Genomic DNA, 23,771 nt, shown 5'->3' on the forward strand with positions numbered 1-23,771 from the left:
GGTGTAAGTGAGTATCGCCAACTATAGCCACAGTGAGCGTATTTAAATTGATTGATGGTAGAAAAGGGTAAAGTAATAGTGCTGAATGATAAATGGTGCAACTGCTATCTGTAAGACGTTAGATTATTTCACAAATGATTAAAATGCGCGGGAGTCGTGTTTTTCGCCCACTCTGAACCCAATGCTGTGGCACATGACAGAGAACCAGGAAAGCGTCGTCCCTTGTGCAGGAAGAGAATTTTTTATTAAAGAGTAATAGTCTCTACAGTTGCTGATAAAGATTACATCCATTGGAGCTTTTCAATTTTCATCTGCCACAGCAGATGATCAGAGCTGCATAACAGTTACCTCTCATTATTAGTGACCACAGTGTACCAGTAAGCAAAATTACGATTACCAAAAGTTAACAGAACCGTAAATATAGTACTTCAGGGTAACTATACAATTATTATTCGATTGAGTCTAATTCATCATGAAATAGAAACACTGCTCATAGTACTTCAGCACCTTATTGTTTGCATTTTTTGTGTATACTTAAGGTATTAATTTATGATATAATTTTATACTTAAGGTCTATGATTTAATAATTTTTTTGTAATTTTTAATAATTCTTTTTTTAAACATTTACTATGAGATAATTTACTTCAGTATATAACATATTTTATTAAGATTTGCGTCATTAATGAAAGTGATTTCTAGTGTTGTTTGTACATTTTAAAAGTATTTTGTAACAACAAAATCCAGGCTATAGTTATACATTTAACGATAACTCAGGCCAACGAAAAATACTTTTGAAAAACTTTTTTACTTTGTCAGCTGATATTTATAGTTTTTTATGATCTGAATCCAAATGTAGCCTTAGTTTCTTTGAATCGCCCTTACTTTTCGAGTAACATGCTTTTTATTAAATTGTATGTAGTATAAAAAGCAAATGCTATACAGTAAACGGGGAAATTAATGAAACCCTTTGTTACAACATAAGCATGGTTTGTATTTACAGTAAGCTACTTAAAACAATGATAAGTGTTAATAGAGGCTTCACTTGTCAGCTGAAATTGGTTTGTATTTTCTTTATCTTTTTTCTTTGAAGCTTCTTGCGAAATTTTTTCTGCAATGAGTCACTTTCTGAACTTTTCAGTGAAGTGACCAACAGTAGTCCACCATCATGCTGGTGTTCCAGCGGTCTTGGTAGCGTTTTTCCATCACTTTAATCTACTGGTGAAAACACTCTCCTTGCTCCTCACTAACATCTCCCATGTTGTCTGGGAAGTAATCAAAGTGACTGTTCAAAAAGTGAACTTTCAGGCTCATTAAGCATCCTAAAGTTTTAAACTTCTTTGACATTGTAGCTATAGTAGAAACATATTCAGGCTATTTTTCGTGTCCTAATAACTTTGTAACGATTTGCTTGAATGATAGCCATGCTTCTTTCTCATTTAAGGTCATTGTGTATTCAAAGTTAGCGTCAAACATCAATTTTCTAATGTCAGGTCCGACAAAGACGTCTTCTTTTAGTTTAACTTCAGAAAGGTGTGGAGGCTTTTGGCAGAGATACTTAAAACATGGTCCATATTTAGGCAAAGCCTTTCCTAAAACTTTGATTAGGCCTAACTTTATATGTAGAGGTGTTAGGAGGAAGTTTTTTGGATCTACAAGGTTTTTACATAGGAAGTTCTTCTCACCAGATTTTTTAAAGACACTCTCACAGGCCAGTTCTTTCTGCACCAATGTTGATTTCTAGCCCTACTGTCCTATTCACACAAGAAACATGAAAATTTGGTAAAGCTACCTTGCCGACCAAGGAGCATGCACTTGACTTTTATATCACCACATATCATCCAACCATGAGCAGAATAGCTTATTTTATTTAGCACTATTTATAGGTTTTCATAGCTTTCTTTCATATGTACAGAATGTCCAACAGGTATAGATGCATACATGTTACCTTTGTATAATAAAACAGCCTTTAAACTACTTTTCGATGAATCAATAAACAGCCTCCAGGCTTCCTTTTTGTATTCAATACCAAACTCATTTATCAGACCGGGAATGTCTGAGCAGTACACTAAATCAACTTCTTGTTGAAAAAACTTGGAAAATTGCTGCTCTCTCTTTCTATATATGTATATGTTGGTTCCAATAAGTTCTTTTCTTTTAATCTAGAGCCAAGCAATTAAGCTTTTTCTTTCATTAAACCCAGATCCCTAACCAAATCGTTAAACTCGGTATGAGTAAACAATTTGGGCTCTAGACTTTCTATATTACAATGGATTTCGTCATCACCTGGTTCATCTAAATCAGATTGTATATCAGAAAATACTTCTGTTGAAATAGAATTTATATCATCTGGTGGTACAGGAACTGGCAAACCTACACCATACCCTATTGGTTGGATGGTGGATGGAAGGTTAGGGTAGTTTATCACCTTCTTGTTTTTTGAATTATGACCAGTAATTTCAACACTGCAAAAGTAGCAATCATTAGAATGATTTCTTATCTCCCTCCATCTCATAGGAGCAGCAAATGTAAAGGCTTTTTTCTTCTTTTTGGACCATTTTCTCAGATCTTCAACACTCACGTGACATACCTTATGCAGCGCCCCAGATTTATCTTGATCACAAAGTTTAGATCCACAGTATATAGATAAACCTTTTTCACGAAGTCTGTAATGTTTCTTTGGTGTTTTTTAATGACAAATAATTAACCACAAATATAACAAAAACTGTCAGCAGAGTTTTTACAACCCCTATTACACACTGTACTGAGCACATGTGCAGGAAATGGGAAGGTGAAGTTAGGCTGATGGTAAATAAAAGACCATCGGCTAACACAAAAATGGAATCGACTTTTTTTGCAAGCAAATGTTTTTCAGCAGTGTTACCAACGTCATCTACATTCATTACACTACCTGTTTAATAAATTTGAAATATATAAAAGCTGTTAAGTTCTTTAAAAAATTGCTTCATTTAATAAATTTAACTGTAAAATGTCACGAAATGGTGAGTGATACAGTTTTTTAAATGCCATATTTGGACTTCCCACCCTAAAAAACATAGGAATAAGGTATTTTCAGCAAAAATTTTTCCATCGTTGGACGGTGTAATTAAAAGAGAACTACTTGTTTTTTTCTGTTTATACAGATGAACAATTGACTACTGCCAATAACTTGCCTGAGGGAGGACACAAACATCCGGCAATCAGTGACATGGCACCTCTAACCATGTGGCCACACCGCAAAGCTCTGAAGTGTGAAAGACTCATTGCCTGCAGCCACGGTCGCTTGTATCGACGGGGTATAGCTAACGTTCTAAAAATTTTCGGAAAAATTATTCCAGCTTAACACTTGATAAAAGATGACTGTGTAATTTACATCGACAGAGACGCCTACATTTCAGTTAACGTAACTGTAAGTCACTCGTTAGACTTACGCCGGCAATTAGAATTACTTACTTGATTTATGGCCAAAGTAGGGAATTTTATTTCTTATAAATTTTCATTATCACGTCATCTGTATGTAACTACCTGACATGTCACATTTCGTGTCCAGTGTTATGGACTATGGGCTGCTGAACTCAGTTGACCTATGTGCTGTCACAAGAGCAGCTTTAACTGTTTGAATGATGATAGTTTGATGGCAAAAAAGTGTATTTGACAATATTGCGAATTCCGAAATTTCACGCTTGTTATCTTTCACTTCTGACTGTACTATTGCTTCTTGTGACTTCATCTGAGAAAAGAGGATCTGTAGCTTATATTTAATCATAGACTGTTTGACTATATCGAAAATCTACTGTTCAGTTTTGTAAGTTTTGAGGAGGGTTACCTTAGATAGCCTCTATATTAAACTTTGTACGATAGTCTGTAATTACTATTTGAAAATCAATAGAAATGTCCTGTCTGACAACTGTATTTTGTTGTTTATAATAGTAAATTATCGAGGAATGTTCTTTCTACCAGCACAATAATTTCCTGAAGTATTGCAAGCAGCAACAGTTTTTGTTATTTTAGTGTGAAGTGGCATTCATGTCTCCTGCGTTGAGATTTGTGGTTGATTGTCTGCACAGACTGTTAACACGGCTTCATCAGCCTACACAGTTCGAGTTGTAGATCTGTAGACTTCTGTGTGTGGCTGTGATGACGTTGTGGGCAGCAGAAAATTGTCTGACCGAAGTTATTGCGCAGCAGGTTGCGTGGCGGTCCTGCAGGAGCTCTCCTGAGGGAAATTCACTGAGGTCTGTGGAGAATATGGAAAGCTGGCAACCTTGCTGTATCACCCGGTTATGTGAGAGTGAAGGTGCATTTTCCCTGAGAGAAGGTACTTTTTTTTTTCTTTTTTTTTTGTAACAGCACCATTGAAAATGTGGGAAAGAAATGATTAAAGGTGGTTCTTCTATTCTCTTTAACTTAACATAAACTAATAAGACGAGTGTAGATGTCAGTCTAAGTAATGGTACCACTATGAGGTTGTAGCATTTGTGTATGGCAGACACAGAAGTAAATTCAGTGGGAAATGACAAATGAAGATACATTTCAGCTGCACAGCTTATGTATATGACAGTAATTTGCGTATGGTGCAGTTAACCCTGGTGCAACATACTAACGTAGATGGTGCTATAAACAACCACCGTTCCCTCCATTTGTGGCTTCAAAGTGTCAGGGTGAAATACCATCAGTTGTGAAAGATGTCCACTGGATTCTTGTAAGGTGTGTGAATATTTTATAGATGATGTTTATTAATAATGGGGTATTTTTCAACTGATGTTCACTTTTACGAAGATTGCTAGTAAAATATTTTACAAACTGAATCCTCAGAAGAAAGGTTTCTCACGTTAGTCTGCAAAGACCTACTGCTGTTGCAGTAGTCGTGGTGTTACTGAAACAGTTATATTCACCAAAAAATCATGGGTAGAAATGAATGAAGAAAGGATTAATTTATTGTATTCCTTACTTTGAAATGAATACATGATGTTCCCTGTGTCAACTACGTGTTAGCAAGTCCACCAGCTGGTGCTTGTTGTTTTGCCAGGCGAGGTCCAGGGGGGTCTCCCCATCCTCATCCCTGGCCTCTGTATCGGCTCCAGCCTGCATCAGTGCAGCTGCCGCCTCTATGTGGCCACCAATTGCCGCCCTGTGCAGCGGCGTCGAACCCCACTGATTCCTCGCGTTGGGGTCAGCGTAGGCCCCCAAAAGCAGCCACACCACAGCTCCATGGCCACTCCGTGCAGCCAAGTGCAGAGGCGTGTTGTGCCAGCTGTCCTTGGCGTTCACCTCTGAACCGCCTCCCACATGGCTGCTCGCCGCCTCCAAGTGTCCCCTGAGTGCCGCCCAGTGCAGGGCAGTCCGTCTGTCTCTGTCCCTCGCATGCACGTCCGTCCCTGCCAGAAGCAACGCTCGCAGCTGCTCCACCAACCCCTCCTTAGCTGCCTCTATCAGCTTCCTGCTTCTCTCCTCCGCAGAAATGCTCCTGCACAAAACAGTGATATTCTTACACTCTGTTATAAAGATGTACACCAAATGAAAGAAACAATCACAGATGCGAAACTACGAGCAGTGTAAAAAAACTTCTGCCTAAGAAACAGCATTCCTATGATAAAATCACATCCCTTGACCCCAGCGTCCTGTTGGTAAGAAATCACTGAACTCCAGTTAAACATACTGCTAACGCTACCTTTATGTGTAGGAATCCTTTCCAAAACTTAAGAAGAAAACATAGGAAACTAATCACATCTCTAATTAATGAAATACAGTTTCCTGACCTGACCCCAAATACGTTCAGTACAGTTACTAGAAAATTTTCTGACACACCAACACCAAATACAGAAAATTACTACTTTGCACACAGTAGTTGGTCGACTGTCCCTGCCACCCATACATACACACTCTATATGTCTCACAGCAAACTAATCAGCATGTAAGCTCATATAAATATGCATCCATTGGAAGATACATCCACCAAAACACCCATCTACATCTATGTACACACTCAGCTGGTTTGTGGTGACAGGTACTCTGTACCTCTGCTACAGTCAATCCGAGTAACTTTGTACCACTTTTTTTCAATATTTTGAAAATGTTGACTGCAAAATAAGTTACACACCGTAATAGCTATTGTAACACTTTGTATTTACGGTTACTCAGCGCTTGGGAAAGTGAAAAATGTGCACCAACTATGCCATATTCGAGTAAAATTTCTGTTTTAATACTTGTACAAACTTACAGAGTAATTTATGGAAAATATAGACCAGTCTCAAAAAGCACCCTATTTTCAGACCACGCCAGAAGGAAATCAGACTGTAGTATTGCGTGATTACTTTCAAAACTCAAAATATTTGTATAGCCCTGGCATTGGTCAACTTAAATCACTGTAGCCAGAACTGTTCTATACACCCAACTTAATTTAAAGGACAATCTTTAATCCTGAGAGCTTGTATGAAGCTGAAAAGACAACTGAAGTACTAATTTGAAACCTCAGAGGTAAAAATACTGTTGCTTTTAGTACAGAGTAATCCTTGTAGAGGGAGCAGCAGCTGTTTGAAACAAAAATAGGAAATGGTACAAAGATACCATGACTGATCAAAAGCTATCTTGATTGACCATAGTCGTCTCCTTTCCTGTTCCACTCGCATATACAGCCCTAACCTCTCTAAGTTTATTTTCATGTTCATTACGCAAAATATACGTTGGCAGAACTAGAATCATTCTGCAGCAGCCTCAAATGCCAGTTCACTAAATTTTCTCAATAGTGCCCCTTGAAAAGAATGTCACCTTCCCTCCAGTGATTTTGATGTGAGTTTCTGCAGCATATCCACAATAGTTGTGGGTTGTATGAAGCTACTAGTAACTAACCTAGCAGCCTGCCTCTGAATTCCTTAGATGTATCCCTTTAATCTCACCTGATGCAGATCTCGCACACCTGAACAGTACTCAAGAATCGGTCTGACTAGTATACTATATGTGAACATCTTTACAGATGAACTACTCTATATCTCGACATCTTTACAGATGAACCACTCTCTCTTAAAACTCTTCCAATAAACTGAAGTCGATAGATCGTCTTCCCTCCTATAATCCTTACATGCTCGTTCAGTTTCATATTTCTTTGCAATGTTATGCCTCGATATTTCATTGACATGACTGTGAGAATCAGCACACTACCAACACAGTATTAGAAAATTATGGGCTTCTTTTTCCTATTCATCTGCATCAACTTACACTTTTATACATTTCGAGCTGGCTGCCATTCGTCACACCAACTGGAAGTTTTGTCTGAGTGAGCTTAAATTCTCCTACAGTCAACCAACGACGACACCTTTCAATACACGACAGCATAACCAGCAAAGAGCAGCAGATTGCTGCTTACCCTGTCCACCATATCATTTATCTACATAAAAAGTGTCAACAGTCCCATCACGCGTCCCTGGAACACTCCTGACGCTACCTTGTCCCTGATGAACACTCGCTGTCGAGGACCATATACCGTGGTCTGCTACTTAAGATACCTATGGGAACCTATTATGTACACTTGTACCTTCCTTAACAGTCGGTAGTGCAGCACCATCAAATGCTTTACGGAAGTACAGAACTACGCAATCCTCCTGTTGTCCTTCATCCGTGGTTCACAGAATCTCATATGAGAATAGAGCGAGTTATGTTCCAAATGAGAGATGCTTTCCCAACCATGATGATCTGTGGATCACAGCTTTTTCTTGTCAACGAAATTTATTATATTCGAACTAAAAATACACACAAGGATTTTTCAGTAGATCAATGTTACAAATATTGGTCTATACACTTGTAGGTCCATTCATTTCTCTTCTTATATGCAAGTGTCAAATGCACTTTTTTACAGTCTTTTGGAACTTTGTGCCGTCCGTGAGATTCTCATTAAAGGCAAACTAAGCAAAGGATTAATGCTGTAGAGTACTCTTTGTAAAACTGAAGTGGAAGTCCATCAGCACCAGGCGACTTGTTTATTTCCAAGTCTTTCTCTTGATTTTCTACACCAACAATGCTTATGAAGATCTCCTCCGTATGGGAATCCTTGTGATGGTCAGATGATGGTAAATTGCCTTCTTCTACTGCCAAATCACACAGTTCAACGATTGACTTGACAGAGGCCTTACACCCTTACAGCAATTTTATGTGGGACCAGAATTTTCTCGGGTTCTCAGCAAGATCTATTGCTAAAGTGTGACGGTGCTATTTGTAAACGTCTTATTCGATCTTTTTATGGATGCAAGAATTTCTATTAACTTTTGCTTTCAGTTATTTGCTGTTCCTCTTTTCAATGAAGAGTGCAACAGCCTTTGCTTCTTCAGCACTTTTCGAAATTTCTTGTTGAACAACAGTTGGTCTTTACCGTCCTTAGTCCACTTACTCGGCAGACACTTCTCCAGACTATGATTTACAGTCTGTTGAAACTTTCCGATAATTCATCTACGTTCACTGGTTTCGAACTGAATGATGTCAAACCATTGTCAAATGGGATCTAGCAACTGTGTATCTGGTATTTCTAGCATAAATAGTGTCCTAGCTTTCGTGATTGGTTTAATGTTCGTAATGAGTGTCACTATGAAGACATCATGGTCCGAAATTCCTGTCTCGATACAGATGCCGTCAGTTAGGCCAGGCCTGTTTGTAGCTACAAGACGTAAAAGGTTTCCATGGCGTGTAGGTTGTCGAACTAATACATCTTCACGCACTCTCACACTCAAAAACCCAAGACACCATCCTCCTTCGCTTACACATACACTTTAACTATATTCTTGCAGCTGGCATGTGTCTGGAGCAATTACCAAAATGTGTGCACTCTGACATATTGTCACACTTACTACTGTAATCCAACCTTGGATTTCTGAACACACATTGTACCTTACACCATACATGTTAGTACCCGGAAATGGCAGCTTCTCACTGGCATGTGATAACCTGTCTACAATGAGCCAAACAGAGAATACCCATATACCAGTCCCATGCACTGTGCATTACATGTGGTCATGAGTAAAATAAAGCAAATTTCTTGCAAATCAGTTACAACTGAGAGCCAAGTGCTTCTACTAGTACGACAAAGGAGACGTTTCTGCTGATAAATCCAGTATGGCCCAACCACACCCCCAGTTTCTCTTTTTACAGATATTTTGCGCACATGCACATGATTTCAGTATTTCAGCTGGAATGAAGTCTGTGCAAGACCGCACCAGTGTCACAATTTACCATTGAGCATGAGTTGTGGCAGTTGGAGATTTCTGGTGAAGACAATTTGTTCAAAATAGTAGTTGGGTTCCACCTCCCCTCCCCCACCCCTCTATAATGTCACACCCCCCTCCCTCAATGGCTGGAGAAATTTTGCCTGCAAAAAGGATAATGTGTCTACTTAACTACGTCATACATCCACCCCATATGATGTCTCCTGACCCCACCCACTACCCAACCCCCACATAGTGGTGGGATATGATCAGTCTCTGTCCAGTTACAGAAGTGGATAGTTAGTTTTGTTTACCTTATTTTTGGTGGGAAACAGTAATTCATTCCTGGAGAGGAAGGCATGGTATTTAATTAGTTAATTAATTTATTTAGAGATCAAATGGGTTACCTGCATTAGCCTAACCCAGAGACATGTGTGTTTGCCTAAACATGCGGGGTCCAATTGAGCTATTTCATGCCACATACAGCCAAGAGCACTGTTCGCCTCCCCCACTCCTACCTCCACTAATATGACTTCACCCACCCTCCACCAAGCTCCCTCCCATGACACTGTCGGAAAATGATCAGTTTGCCTGCTATTGGAGAGGCAAGTGAGTTGAGTGATCGTATAACTGTTTTTGGTGGGAAACGGCTGGTCTGTTCTCCACACTCCAACACCTTCTGCACCTACTATCGACCACCCCCATCCCCCACTATCTGCAGTCCTGTCCTCCCACTTTTTTTACCATTGTGTGTGTATATGTTCGCTTGAAGTTTGAAGACTGACTGCTGTACTTCACAATACAGCCATCAGAGTGACTTCAAACCATTCCACAATCACCCCCACATTTCACCACCTCCTATACTCACTTTCTACGGCTCCCAGCCTTACTATTTGCTGAGCACGTGTGCGACTTAGCAATACCACTCTAAACTGTTCTACAACCGTTACATGGAAGGAAAAAAACTTACCTACTGGTGTGGCTATTACTACACGCCCTAAATACGATCCTATAGATTGGGTGGAAACGCTCTGGATGTGTTCACCTGAGATTCACCTACAAAATTTTCACACTGAATTCATTAGTTTGCAGTACTGTGTCACAGCCCTTGCACTCATACGTCGTTCAAGGCACTTAGTATGAAAGGATAGGACAGGAAAGTATCACAGAAGTACAGGAAGAGTTGCCTCCTGCCAGTCTTCATATGACTATCTGCTCGGGGTGGGATATATTCATAGCTTCATGCATACCAACACATTCTTACACTGTTCAGAGTACTTAGAATGAAACTAAGTGACAGCAACTGACTATATTGTTGCCTGACACCCTCATTTGGGAGAAAGATCGCCCAGACAAAAGTTATCAGTCACTGCTTCAGCAGCAGAAGCACCAGAGATTTGCCCTGCTTGTCTGCAAGCCACTGACAAAAGAAACCCCAACCAACCAACTAGAAGAACAGTAATTGAAAGAAACATCGATTTTAAAAAAATGACGTAATCCAACAACTAAACACCACTCAAAACCAAACAGCCTTGATGCTTCAAGACACAGACACACACACACACACAGACACACAGACACATAGACACACACACACACACACACACACACACACACACACACACACACACACAAATAATGGTAAATGTTTTACCGCTCTCAGAAAAAAATCATATAATATAACAACTAAACAGCACTGAAGAACTGAAGAAATGTCCAGCAATTTAATTAATATTGAGGGTGAAAAGCATTTCATCGACAAAATTCACTGATGATACTTTTGTGTTTCCTGAAAGTGAGAAAAAATCAATAGAGTTGCTGAATGTAATAAACAGTCGAATGAACACCAAATCAGGATTAATGAACAGAAGGAACAGGAAGGTATTAGGGAGTGGCAGAAATAACATTGATAGCAAAGTTTATATGAGAATTAAGGACCAAAAAGTACACGAACTGTAAGGATTCTGCTACCTGTGAAGCCAATTTACGCCGAGGGACAAAGGGAGGTTATTATAAGAAGTAATGTAGCACAGGAAAACAGGATGCTCTTCGCAAAACAAAATTACTAATACAAAAAATAGGCTTTCATTTGGGGAAGATATAGGTGAATATAAGTTTGGAGCACATTACTGTATGAAAGTCCACAGCTCGTGGTCTTGCGGTAGTGTTCTCGCTTCCCGTGCATGGGATCCCAGCTTCGATTCCCGGCGGGGTCTGGGATTTTCCCTCCCTCGAGATGACTAGGTGTTGTTGTGTCGTCTTCATCATCATCATTCGTTCCCATTCTGGTCGGAGGAAGGCAATGAAAAACCACCTCCTCTAGGACACTACCTAGTCGGTGGTGTAGATCTCCCACATCATACCCTATACTACTCGGAGTATGGGATCTCATCATCATCGCTGTATGAAAATGAATCGTGGATTATGGGAAAAGCAAGAAGGGAATCAGAGCATTCTAAATGCGATGCTATAGAAGGATGTTAAAATTAGGTGAAGTTATCAGAGAGGAACTCTGTAACGTGTCTGCAGAATAGGTTAGGATGGTGATATATGGAAAACCGTGATAAGTGCAAGGGTCAGCGTAATTTGTCATATGTGAAGTCATCAGGGAATAACTGCCATGGTACTAGAGGGAGCTGTAGAAGGGAAAAACTCTAGGGAAAGACAGAAATAGGGATGCATACCAGAAATAATTGTGGACTTTGGGTGCTCACAGCAATCTAAAGCGGTTCTTCAGACAGACAGAAACATTGTCAACAGCAGGCTGAGTTTCTGCTTTGCACATGTGTTTGTTACTCGGACTGGCTATTACACCACACTATGGTGGGCGACGAAATTGGTTCACACGCTGACAAGCTAAGGCTCTGCCGACATTTGCTTCTGTTTGGCACTTGACGAGCATATTTCCTGTTACTTGCAGAAATTTTATGGCATATTATTGGGTTCTTTGTCCTCTTCCATTCCTGCCAGCCACCCCAAATGGTGTTACAAACATGTGTTTATCTGACCCCCATTAGCCCATTCCAATACATCAAGAGTGTTAGACGTTTATCCCTTTTTTTGTAGAAAGTTACACATTCATTGCAGACGAATTCTGTCCCTGATACTAGATTTTCTGCTTATGACGCTGGCTTACGTGCCTGAATTATTGCTGGCATAGGTGATCAGATCTTCGACTTGAGAGTGGAAGGAAAGTGTAAGGAAAATTTAGACCTTTATTGGATTTCTAGATCTTTAAATGACGTTTGACAACGTGAAATAGTGAGAAACGTACGACACGTTTAAAAAATAGGTATAAGACATAGGGAACAGCAGGTAACGTAGAATATGTACAATAATCAACAAGGATTGGTACTCTGGTTAAAGATGATTGAAGACAGGGATGCAGGTAGTCTCCACAAAGTTTCAGGCTGAACACTAAAGAATCGTTGGTGCAACTGGAGAAACTTCCTGGAATTTAATTGCAATTGAGGATGAAAAGGATTTCGTTGATAAAATTCACTGGTGATATTACTGTGTCCACTGAATGTGAGAAAGAATCACCAGCGTTAGTGACTGTAATAACCAGTCGAGTGAGCACAGAATTAGGATTAATGAATGGAAGAAAGAGGAAAGTATTGGGGAGTGCAGAAATAACACTGGTGGCAAAGTTTACGTCAGAATTAAGGACCACAAAGTAGACGAATTGCAGCGATTCTGCTACCTGAGAATCCAGAATGAGATTTTCACTCTGCAGCGGAGTGTGTGCTGATATGAAACTTCCTGGCAGATCAAAACTGTGTGCCGGACCGAGACTCGAACTCGGGACCTTTGCTTTGGCGGGCAAGTGCTCCACCAACTGAACTACCCGAGCACGACTCACGCCCCGTCCTCACAGGTACTGGCAGAAGTAAAGCTGTGAGGACGGGGCGTGAGTCATGCTTCGGTAGCTCAGTTGGTATAGCACTTGCCTGCGAAAGGCAAAGGTCCCGAGTTCGAGTCTCGGTCTGGCACACAGTTTTGATCTGCCAGGAAGTTTTCAAGATATGAATGTTTGTTGCACAGTAATGTATGAAAATGAATCGTGGAATAAAGGGAAAAAACAAGAATGAGATCGATGCATCCTAAATGCGGTGCAATAGGAACATGTCGAAATTAGGTGAACTCATAACAGAAGAACCCTGAAATGTCTCTCATGAATAGGTGAGGATAGCGATACGTGGAAAACCGTGACAAGAACAAGGGTCAGCGTAATAGATTATATGTGAAGGCATCAGGGAATAAGTGCCTTGGTACTAGAGGGTAAAAACTTTATAGGAAGGCAGAGATGTTAATGCACACCACAAACGATTGTGAACTCTGAGTGCTCACAGCACACTAAAGCTGTTGCTTGAACAGATGGAAACATCATCTGCAGCAGGTAGAGTTCCTGATTTGCGTATGTATTGTTACTGTTAATGGTTGTTACTCCATACTGCGGCAGAGTGACAAAAGTGGTCCACACCCTGACAAGCTGAGGCTCTGCCGACATTTGCTTCTCTTTGGTGCTTGACGAACATATTTGTTGTTACTAGCAGAAATGTCTCATTCCTGCCAACCGCCCCAAATGGTCTGACAAACATGTGTTTATCTGACCCCTGCTAGACCATTCCAATGCACCAAGAGTAGTAGACGTTTATCTCTTTTGATGCAGAGAGTTACACATTCAGTGCAGTCATACTCTCTCCCTGGCACTAGATTTTCAGTCTATGACGTTGGCTTACATGCTTGAATTCTTATTGGCATTGGTTTGCTGATTTTGATGACAAGGGATCACTGAACTGTTGACAACGACTCACCATTTTCCCTACCAAACCTCCTCTTCATTAACGTCTTTCTCATGATAGAAACTCCTAATCCTGTGGATATCGCCCTGTTACCTAACTGTATGTTCTGATTTTATTCCCAGTTCAAGACTTTGCTGATCCTCCTAAAATGCAGGCTCAGCATTTACACTTCGTCTTTCAGTATTTATATGTTATCTATCAGATAATGGTCGTGTGTGTGTGTGTGTGTGTGTGTGTGTGTGTGTGTGTGTGTGTGTGATGAGGGAACTCACTGCATGAGAGAGACAGTGGCTTCATTAGGTGGAGGAGTCATGGGCAGCACAGTAGCAGCAAGCCTCTGGCAGGTTGTGCTCGCAGTGCTAGTGGCAGTGGTGGTGGTGGTGTTGGTGGTGGCGCTGGTGCTGGTGGTGGCGGTGGTGGTGGTGCTGGTTGTGGTGGTGGCGGCGGCGGTGGCGGTGGTGGTGGCGGTGGAGGTGGTGGGCTCCAGCTGTGTAGCAGCTGGTGGGCTGCACACACAGAGAGAGAGGCAAAGTGTGAACAGACTCCTCGGGGTGGCTCACTGCAGCCAGCACTGCTGAGGGATCGTCCACACACACACACACACACACACACACACACACACATACACACACGCAAACACAGAACTCACGCCGACAATGGGACTAGTGGACCAGACAGTGCAGACGACTTGCTAGTGACCTAATCACATTCACCACCTGAGTTTCCCACAGCAGTTTATCACAATACCGCACAACAGGTAGTTCGAAAGCAAGCTTGAACGAAATGTATGTACAGTGCCCTACACTTACACATAACTTAATTACAGAGTTGAAACTTCCTGGCAGATTAAAACTGTGTGCCGGACCAAGACTCGAACTCGGGACCATTGCCTTTCGCATTCATGTGTGTCTGTCTTTATAGCTGTTATAATGGTAACAATCAGTCAAATAGTAAGGACAAGCGACATTTCAAAACTCTGAAAAGTACCATGATTAACACTTCAAGCTGCTAATAAATTTCTTTATTCAACAACCAATTTTGAAATATGTATCACCTATAGGACTGCACCTCCAGAAAAAATTACAAGATATATGGATTATCGTGTACTACCGTTACTGAAGTGTCCTCAATGGCATTTGCTCATCAGTTATCAGCAGGTTCTCTCCACACTGCACCCTCTGTAAGACGCCTCCTGCTCCGTTCCAGCTCCTGATGTTATTGGCGGCGTTACTGCAAGTCTACACTATGTATTCTATGATATTCATATGTGGGTTACAGTGCCGCAGTGTGTCTGGCCTTTCAGAAGGTTAAGGAAGAAGGCAGTGGCATACTTGGTAATGACCTGAAGGTACTGGACAATTCCAGCTGTATTATATCAAGTGCAGACAAAGAACCTGATGAATTGTAAGTTTGATCCAAGAGTAGATGCTGACTCAGAGCACAATTTAGTCATGCTGTTGAGTAAACTGAAGCTTAAGAGGATTGTCAGGAGGAATCTGTGTGTAAATAAATTGTATACTGAACTACTGAGGAAAACAATGGTTATTTTTAATTCTATGAGGCTGTACATAAATCGACAATGAATCCCAAATTTGGAATTTCAGGTGAACAGCAAATGATGTCTCTCAAAACGCCAAACATTAAAACTGTGAAGAAATCTTAGCATATATATATATATATATGATGACTGATGAAAGAAAGCAGTACAACAATAGACAGGGAAAGCCAAGAATACAGTATTGCAGTTCGCTAAATAATGTCACTGTAAGTCTGAGGTGCGATAAAGTAGAATGTCTGTAAAAAGGATCAGATTAAGCAAATAAAAAGTGATCATAGGATGGACAGATTCGGCATTTGTAAAAGCCTAAACATCCTTTAGTGAAATTAAATACAACGTTAAAAACACTAAGAGTTGGAAAAGAATTCCAATGTTAAATGCAGAGGAGAGAAAGAGAGAGAGAGACAGAGGGAGAGAGAGAAAGAGAGAGAGAGCAGATGGCTGAAAACAGTACACCGTGCTCCTCCATGAGGGAATGAACTATCGGATGACACAATATTAGCATAAATGAAGGTCAAGCATTGGAAAACATAGAGGATTGGCCATTTGACTCAAAGTTTAACAAAGATCTAGAAGTCTTGCACAAAAATAAAGCAGAATGGTTAGAGAACATTCCTTCAGAATATATATGGTGCTTGTGGAAGGCTGCAATCAAATGACTATTCAACTTGATCTGTAGAATCTATGCGACTAGAGACATACCACCAAACTTCTTGAGCGATATCATCTGCACACTCCAGATGCGACGAAGGGCTGATAAATGCGATAGCTTTTGCACAATGAGTTAACAACTCATGAATCGATATTGCTGACAAGATTAATATACAGAAGAATGGAAGGAGAAAACTGAGGACATGTCAGAGGACGATAAGTTTGCATTTAGCAAAGATATAGGCTCCAGAGAGGCAGATCTGACCTTGCACTTTATAAGGGAAGCAAAGGTCTAAGGAAAATCATGGAAACTACACTGGATTAGCCTAGCTTTCAAAAGAGTGACAATGTAAAGTAATGTGACACACGTGAAATTCTCAAAAATACGTGTGAGATATAGAGGGCAGGCAGATTATATAAATAACTGTATGTACACTAATGCACAAAGAACAGTAAAAACTGAAGAAAGAAGTATCATGATTAAAAAGGTGCAATATAGGGATTAAGGTAGTATCCTCAGCTGTTCAAACTGTACATCAAGGAATCGTTCGTGGAATTGAATGAACTTTGATGAATTGAACTAAATTTCAGGGTGAGAGATTTCACTGATAAAATTCACTGGTGATATTACCATGTTCTCGAAAGTGAGGAAGAATTACCAGAGCTGTTGAATGCAGTAAACAGTAGGTTGGGCACATGGTTACGATTCAAACAAAAGAAAGACAGAAGTATTGGGGAGTAGCAGAAATAACATCAATGACAAACTTAAAATAAAAATATAGTGGCCACAAAGTGAAGGAATTTAAGTGATTCTGCCACCAGGGAAGCAAATTTACACAGTAGGGCAAATCGAGGTTGTTATAAGAAGTAACGTCGCACACGAAAACAGATCGTTACAGGAAAAACACGGCTAATGCTTCAATTTGGTGGCGCAGTATCTGAAAATGTGCATTTGGAGCACAGTAATGTACGGAAATGAATCATCGATTATGGGAGATACGGGAAGAGAAGAGAACTGGAGCATTCAAAATGGGTGGAATAGAATGATGTTGAGAATTAGGTGAACTGATAAGAAAGGAACTGTGGAAAGTAGGATATATCTGAAGACATCAGGGAATAAGCGCCATGGTACTGGTGGGAGCAGCAGAGAGCAAAAACAGTAGACGAAGACAAAGTTTGGACTCCATCCAACAAATAACTTAAGACTTTGGATGCAAATGCTTCTCTGTGGTGAAGAGGGCGACCCTGCACCCTCTCTTCCCCGAAATAAATGAGTGTATCTCAGCCCTCTAAATGTGTTGACAGACAGAAATATGATCTACAGTAGGCAGAGTTTATGCTTTGCATGTCTGTTGTTACTTTGACTACCTGTTACACCAAAATACAGTGTTGCAAACATGTTGGTCATAGCCCTGAGGAGCTTAGGCAGAACAGACCACCTCAGCGGACTGTTCCTTTTGTTTTGATTCTTGAACAGAACGATTCTTGTTACTAGCACAAACTTAATCCAGAAGTCTAGGATCCTTTCTCCTTTTTTATTTCTACCACCGACCTTGAATTGCCTCATAAATCTGTCTTTACTCGCCCCTTGCTACAGCATTCCTATACTCCATGATTTTTAGATGTTTATATCTTTTTAAATACAGTGTTATGCATAAAGTGCTCTCATAATCCCTCTCTGTGACTGGATTTTCTGTGTGTGACGTCGCCTTAAATGCTAGAGTTATTGTAGGATTGGTTTACTGATTCTGATGGGAAGATATCACTGAAATGTTCACAATAGATTTTAGATTGCCCTTTCTCTCATAATACAACTTTCTCATTCTGTGGATACCACCCCATTATACATCTGACCATATGTTATGATTTCCTTCCCATTTCATGTTGCTAACCCTCACTGAATCTAGACTGAGGCTTTACATTTCCTTATTTAGTCTTTCTACCTTCTGTACAATGTAGTGCTAATGTGTTTGTGTGTGTGTGTGTATGTGTGTGTGTAGTGAGGGAACTCACCAGATGCGAGAGACAGTGGCTTGTCCAGGTGGAGGAGACGTGGGCGGTGCAGCAGCGGCAGGTGGCTGGCAGGGTGTGCTGGCCGTGGTGGCGGTGGCAGTGGTGATGGTGGCGGCTGGTGCGCTGCACATGCAGAGAGAGGCAGAGTGAGAGCTGGCTGGCCTATCCACGTGGGGATGTGGCGTGGCTTACTGCAGCCAGCCCAGATGAGGGACCGTCCACACACAGGCCACCAGCAGACGACATGTGCCGAACACTGTGATAGCGGTCCAGTTAATACAAATGAATTGTCGGCGAGCTAATGACAGTCAGTTGCGCCACCTGAACTCCCTACAGCAGCTGAACACACCACCATACAACAGGTAGTTCCAAGCGCAGGCATAAGGTACATTCAGAATTACTGGACAGGTCAGCTCAGGTACTATCACCCTTGAAATTATCCAAACGATCTCAATTCCACTCCACCTGATTAGTATACACCCTTATAGTGTTACTGTCTTGCAGTCCCTCTGCTCTCTTTTCTGGTATGGGTGTTTCATGGTTCAAATTGGTTACTGCAAGAGGTCACTTGGGGAAACTGATCTGTAAGGCTGTCAGTCCACAATCAGACTAATATCACAATAACGTCAATGCCAGAAAAAAATATTATTATTAGATTACAGTAAACTCAAGTTTATTGCAATAAATGACATTTCAGAAACTAACTTACTGCTTGAAATTACGTGGCGAAAACTTTTGTACACACTGAAATCCTGGACTCAGATCGAACAACCATTGTCTCTGTTAACTAAATACCAAAGATATTAAATATCGTTTCAGCCACAGGTAAGCCAGTGTGCACATGCTGCAATATTGAAATCTTCCATTGACGTTCCATAAAGTTTTGGGTGCATGGCAATTTGAACCCAGCACCTAATGGAATTGTTAACTAAGAACAATAATACGTTATATATCCAAATATTTCGTTGTTAGCGAGATGACAACCTGAAACGGCGAGACAAATAATTTTGTTCCTTTAGTGGAATTGAATCCAGCACCTATCATTGTTTTCTAGCCACAAATACACGTTAAACATCTGCTTAGTTCACCTGTAGCGATATGTGCACATGTCTGAACTGGATATAATGTAACGAAAAGTTCTGTGTGACTGGGGGAATCTAAGCCTGCACACAGCATCTTTAATCACTGCACACAAGGAGATGTTGATTGTCGATTTCTGTTTCGCCAGTCGCTAGGAGTGACATGTTTTAACCTGAAATGATGCCTTGAAATGTCGGGTATATGGCGAAGTCGAAACCAACACAAACCGTCGTTGTTGACAAGACATGCACAGACAATAAGTATCATAATTACTTTTCTCTTTTCGTTTGATGTGCACATACTAGCCGGCCGGAGTGGCCATGCGGTTCTAGGCGCTGCAGTCTGGAACCGAGCAACCGCTACGGTCGCAGGTTCGAATCCTGCCTCGGGCATGGATGTGTGTGCTGTCCTTAGGTTAGTTAGGTTTAATTAGTTCTAAGTTCTAGGCGACTGATGTCCTCAGAAGTTAAGTCGTATAGTGCTCAGAGCCATTTGAACCATTTGCACATACTAGTAGTTCAAATGACAAGATGAAAACCTTTGCATCCAGCCACGATTACGAAACATGCTAATTACTATGGGCATAGCGCTTGGAAGGATTTCTTAACGCAAAACACTTTCTTCACACCAGATGCGTGATGCTACATTCTGAGAACTCACATTAACCTTTGATTGTACATTTTTTGACCGGGCCAAACAATTTCCTTTTATTATGTTAAGGCCCAGTGGTTCAGTTGCCCTCCTGCACATCCTGATTTACGTTTTCCTATATTTCCTTAAATCGATGGACGCAAATGCTGACCTTTCCTTTGAAAAGGGAACTATCAATTTCCTTCCTCGAGTTTGGGAGCTGTAGATTCTGCTTTGACCATAATGGTCTTGCAGTTGATAGGACTTTGAACCCCAAGTTACTCCTTTCTTTCCTCCTAAGCGTTCCCTATTGAATTCAAGTGTAGCACGAAGATTAGACGTTCGCATTTCATCATATTTGCCAGTTATTGATTGGACCGTACTCGTAAACTGCCTAATCAAAACAATCCTACTCGAAATGACAAAACTGTTTTCTGATGTGAATTCTTCGCTGCACTTACCACATACACGCACAAAATGTTTCGTGCAGTGTTTTTGAATGGTTAAATATTAATCCCTATAACCTTCAAATGTACAACTATCAATACATCACTATAAAAACAGTTAATAACTCCAAATAAAAAATGACGATCGATAAACGGACTTATAGATCCCTGTATGACAACACATCAGACAAATTCTCTACGGTCTTATGAATAAATCTAATTGTTTCGGTTGATTATGCTCTTTAGGCCATATGCATCAATGTTGAATGCTATGTGACAAAAAAATATGCGCTTTCCTGAGCAGTTGCATGATACTTTCTTTAGGTCTCTTTCCACTCCCCTACAGCCTTTGGTAAATTTTTCCACATCTAATTTATCCAGAGGGATCACCTGTGCTACATAAGCTACATCTACTGAAGATACGCCTCGTCTTTGCCAAGATGAGTGGTGTAAATAGTAACAGAATAATAATGAACGACCTCTTCAAAAAACTATTATATTCGATAAACAAAGCTGCTTTGTAGCTTAATACCATCTCATTGTAAGAAATAAATTCCTTTTTGAAATTGTAATAAAAGAACGACACTTCCAGAATAACAATGGACCCAGTGCCTGAACACAATAATGACTATGTATGAATGACGTCCTTATAAGCCTAATACATCTATTCTTTTTGTAAAAATATAAACCTCTAACACAAAAATAAAGCACTATAAAATATTTAACTACTCTTGAAACGATGACACAATATTGCATCTATAAATATGACAAAACTACCTTGAGAACTTTCTGGAAGTTTGATTGATATTGGTCACCAATATTATTTTGTATGATCCATTGTTACTGTAACCATTAACTCGTACAAAATTACATCTTCTCAGCTGGGGGACAACACTTCCTGCAGAGAATTCTGCATCATACCATAATGCCAATAGTGCAGCTGATTGTTATGTGATTTTATTTCAGCGACTACAAAATCGAGTTGAAAGTACTCATTTCACTATTAGACCAATCGTCATGTAAAGTTACAGCGCATGTATTTGAGTTTGAGATGTTGAAAATGTTGGCGCTGAGCTGGGAGAGACAAAGCAGTAGTAGTGAGGTGTGAATAGCGATTACTCAAGCAGTCTGCTTTACTATGTGAAGAAAATTCCACAGATTAACATCAGCAATTGAAAATTGGAAATATGTTGCCACCCTCCTCGAACTGTTCTGCAGTTCGCTACCTTACTCAAGGTGTCGGTCATAAGTGACATAGTTGGTCGCCATGTTTATTCAACGTCACATTATTCAATGGTGCCTCATTGGCATCAGCCACAGAGGCACTGAACTACTTTAAACGCTACTTCATGAGAACAGGCTTACAGAGACCCATACAGGATGCACAAATCACTGTGCTAGAGCCTGTGCTGGCAAATACACGTTTCTGTCAACAGCAGAATTGCTCATGCTGTATTCACACAGTGAATGTACCCTTTTCTTCCGACACTTGACACCAAAACCTGAAGAACCACTATTGTACACATAGTTAGACAGAATAATGTCTACAAATTGGTTGTTTGATGATTTTTCTTAGGTAACGTACCTGTCAATGAACTGGACTCAGTTTAGGGACTCAATAAACCTGCTAAAGGAGGACAATGGCAGTCATTTCCTGATGGCCCAGAATGTTGTCTATGATGGTGTATTTTCCTTACACATCTAAGGAAACTCAGTTGCAAAAATTATAGAGTTGTAAATACACACACCCACACCCACACATACACACACACACACACACACACACACACACACACACACACACACACATATATATATATATATATATATATATATATATATATATATATATATATATATCCAGAATTGAAAGACACGAATCAGTGGGTTGTCTCACACTTACCTGGTTCGTGGTGGTGGATCATACAGCAACCGGCTCACTTTGATCAAGTCTTCCGGCTGCTTCCGCATGGCATCTGCCCACCCCTGAGTGGCCATCACCTCGTGGGTATGAGTCTTAATAAATTCGATGGCGATGCGCCTAAGGTCACTGCAGGAGTGGCGGACTGCGAGGGTGGCTGCGGCTGCCGCGGTCTCAACAGTCAGCTGAGCAGCCACCTGTCGCTCGCACTCCGCCTTCAGCCCCGACACCCCGTACTTACCCGCTGCGGCCAGCAGCTGGGGGGCCATGCCGGGCAGCTGGGGGGCCTGCAGGGTGTACAGGTAGGAGACCAGCTGCCTCAGCACCGGGCCCCCCACGTCCGGGATGCTCACCGCGCCGCTGCTGGCCTCGAGGGTGTCGTGGGCGAACATGGCGGCGAACACGGGGCTCCTGTCCGCCAGGACGGCCCTGTGCGCCAACAGCCGCGTGTCACCTGCCTTGAGTATCACCACAGCGCCGTCCCCGGCGTCCAGCAAGTCGCCCAGGTCCACGGCCGCCGTCTCCGTGATGTCCTTAATTGCTTCCATTGTGGACGATTCTGAAACACGGCATCACCGAGAAGCCCTTTCAGCTTACAGGCAACTCTCGATACTTCTGCGAGCGATAGGCAGACTGGTCTTGAGAGACAGTGCATAGAAGTAGTCAGTCACCAACCAGTTGCAGTACCGTCATGTCCTTGCTGTGTGAGACTCATGCCATTGCTGAATAGCCACAAATCTTTAATAATCCCATTTCAAATAGTTACTTTTTTCCTTCAGCACATTTTATTTGCACAACAAGCCTCAGAAGGAGCGGAGGCATCATTTCCATTATTTTCTCTACAAGGCGAATTTAATTGATCTGGAAATCGTTCGAAGTGGACATCTACCAAATTACTAAGAAGGTTGTCGAGAACTGTAGCAGTATTCAAAGAGATATTCTCTACACTTCTCCTGTTATTCAAGAAAACATTATTTTATGGCTGGAATCTGTATTACTCGTCATTTAACCAATAGTTGTGCGTGCATCCTTGCAGGAGTTGATTCATACAGGGGATCAACCATCTACTAAAACCTGAAGGGTTTTTCTGGGAAACATTACCTATGGGAAGCATGCCTACTCAACCTGCAACACATTCTCAGAGCTTCTCAAATAGTCGAACAGAACGACATCCGACAACAACACACAGCATGATGTGTTGGAGCCAGCCACAGAGAATATGCTTTCTCTTCAACTAACACGTACACTATCATTTTGTAGCTGAAACCACGGTAACTCGGCATTTCAGATGGTAATGGTAACAGTAGATAACACTCGATGATACAGTTTCTCAACTACGAGATCTAATTTTCGCTGAAGAAGTTCAGAGTTCGCGCTTATACAGACTGTGTAGACTGTGTGCATTAGATGCCGAGTCTGGGCCTTTGAATTATATGGGAAATCACTATTTGTTTATTCGATTTACATTGTTTTATTAGTAAA

At 41.0% G+C, this 23,771-nt stretch overlaps 1 protein-coding gene across 1 annotated transcript; it reads right to left on the reverse strand.

The window, feature by feature from the left end:
• Positions 1–4,916: 4,916 nt before the first annotated feature.
• Positions 4,917–22,837, reverse strand: LOC124553236 (E3 ubiquitin-protein ligase MIB1-like). The gene is made up of 3 exons (XM_047127125.1): positions 22,272–22,837; positions 18,213–18,335; positions 4,917–5,464 (listed from the first exon to the last, which is right to left on the reverse strand). Exons 1-3 carry the CDS (start codon positions 22,835–22,837, stop codon positions 4,978–4,980), a joined length of 1,176 nt encoding a protein of 391 aa, XP_046983081.1. The 3' UTR covers positions 4,917–4,977.
• Between the last annotated feature and the right edge of the window lie 934 nt (positions 22,838–23,771).

The sequence above is a fragment of the Schistocerca americana genome, chromosome 11 (assembly GCF_021461395.2).
Source record: "Schistocerca americana isolate TAMUIC-IGC-003095 chromosome 11, iqSchAmer2.1, whole genome shotgun sequence".
Taxonomy (NCBI): Eukaryota; Metazoa; Arthropoda; class Insecta; order Orthoptera; family Acrididae; genus Schistocerca; species Schistocerca americana.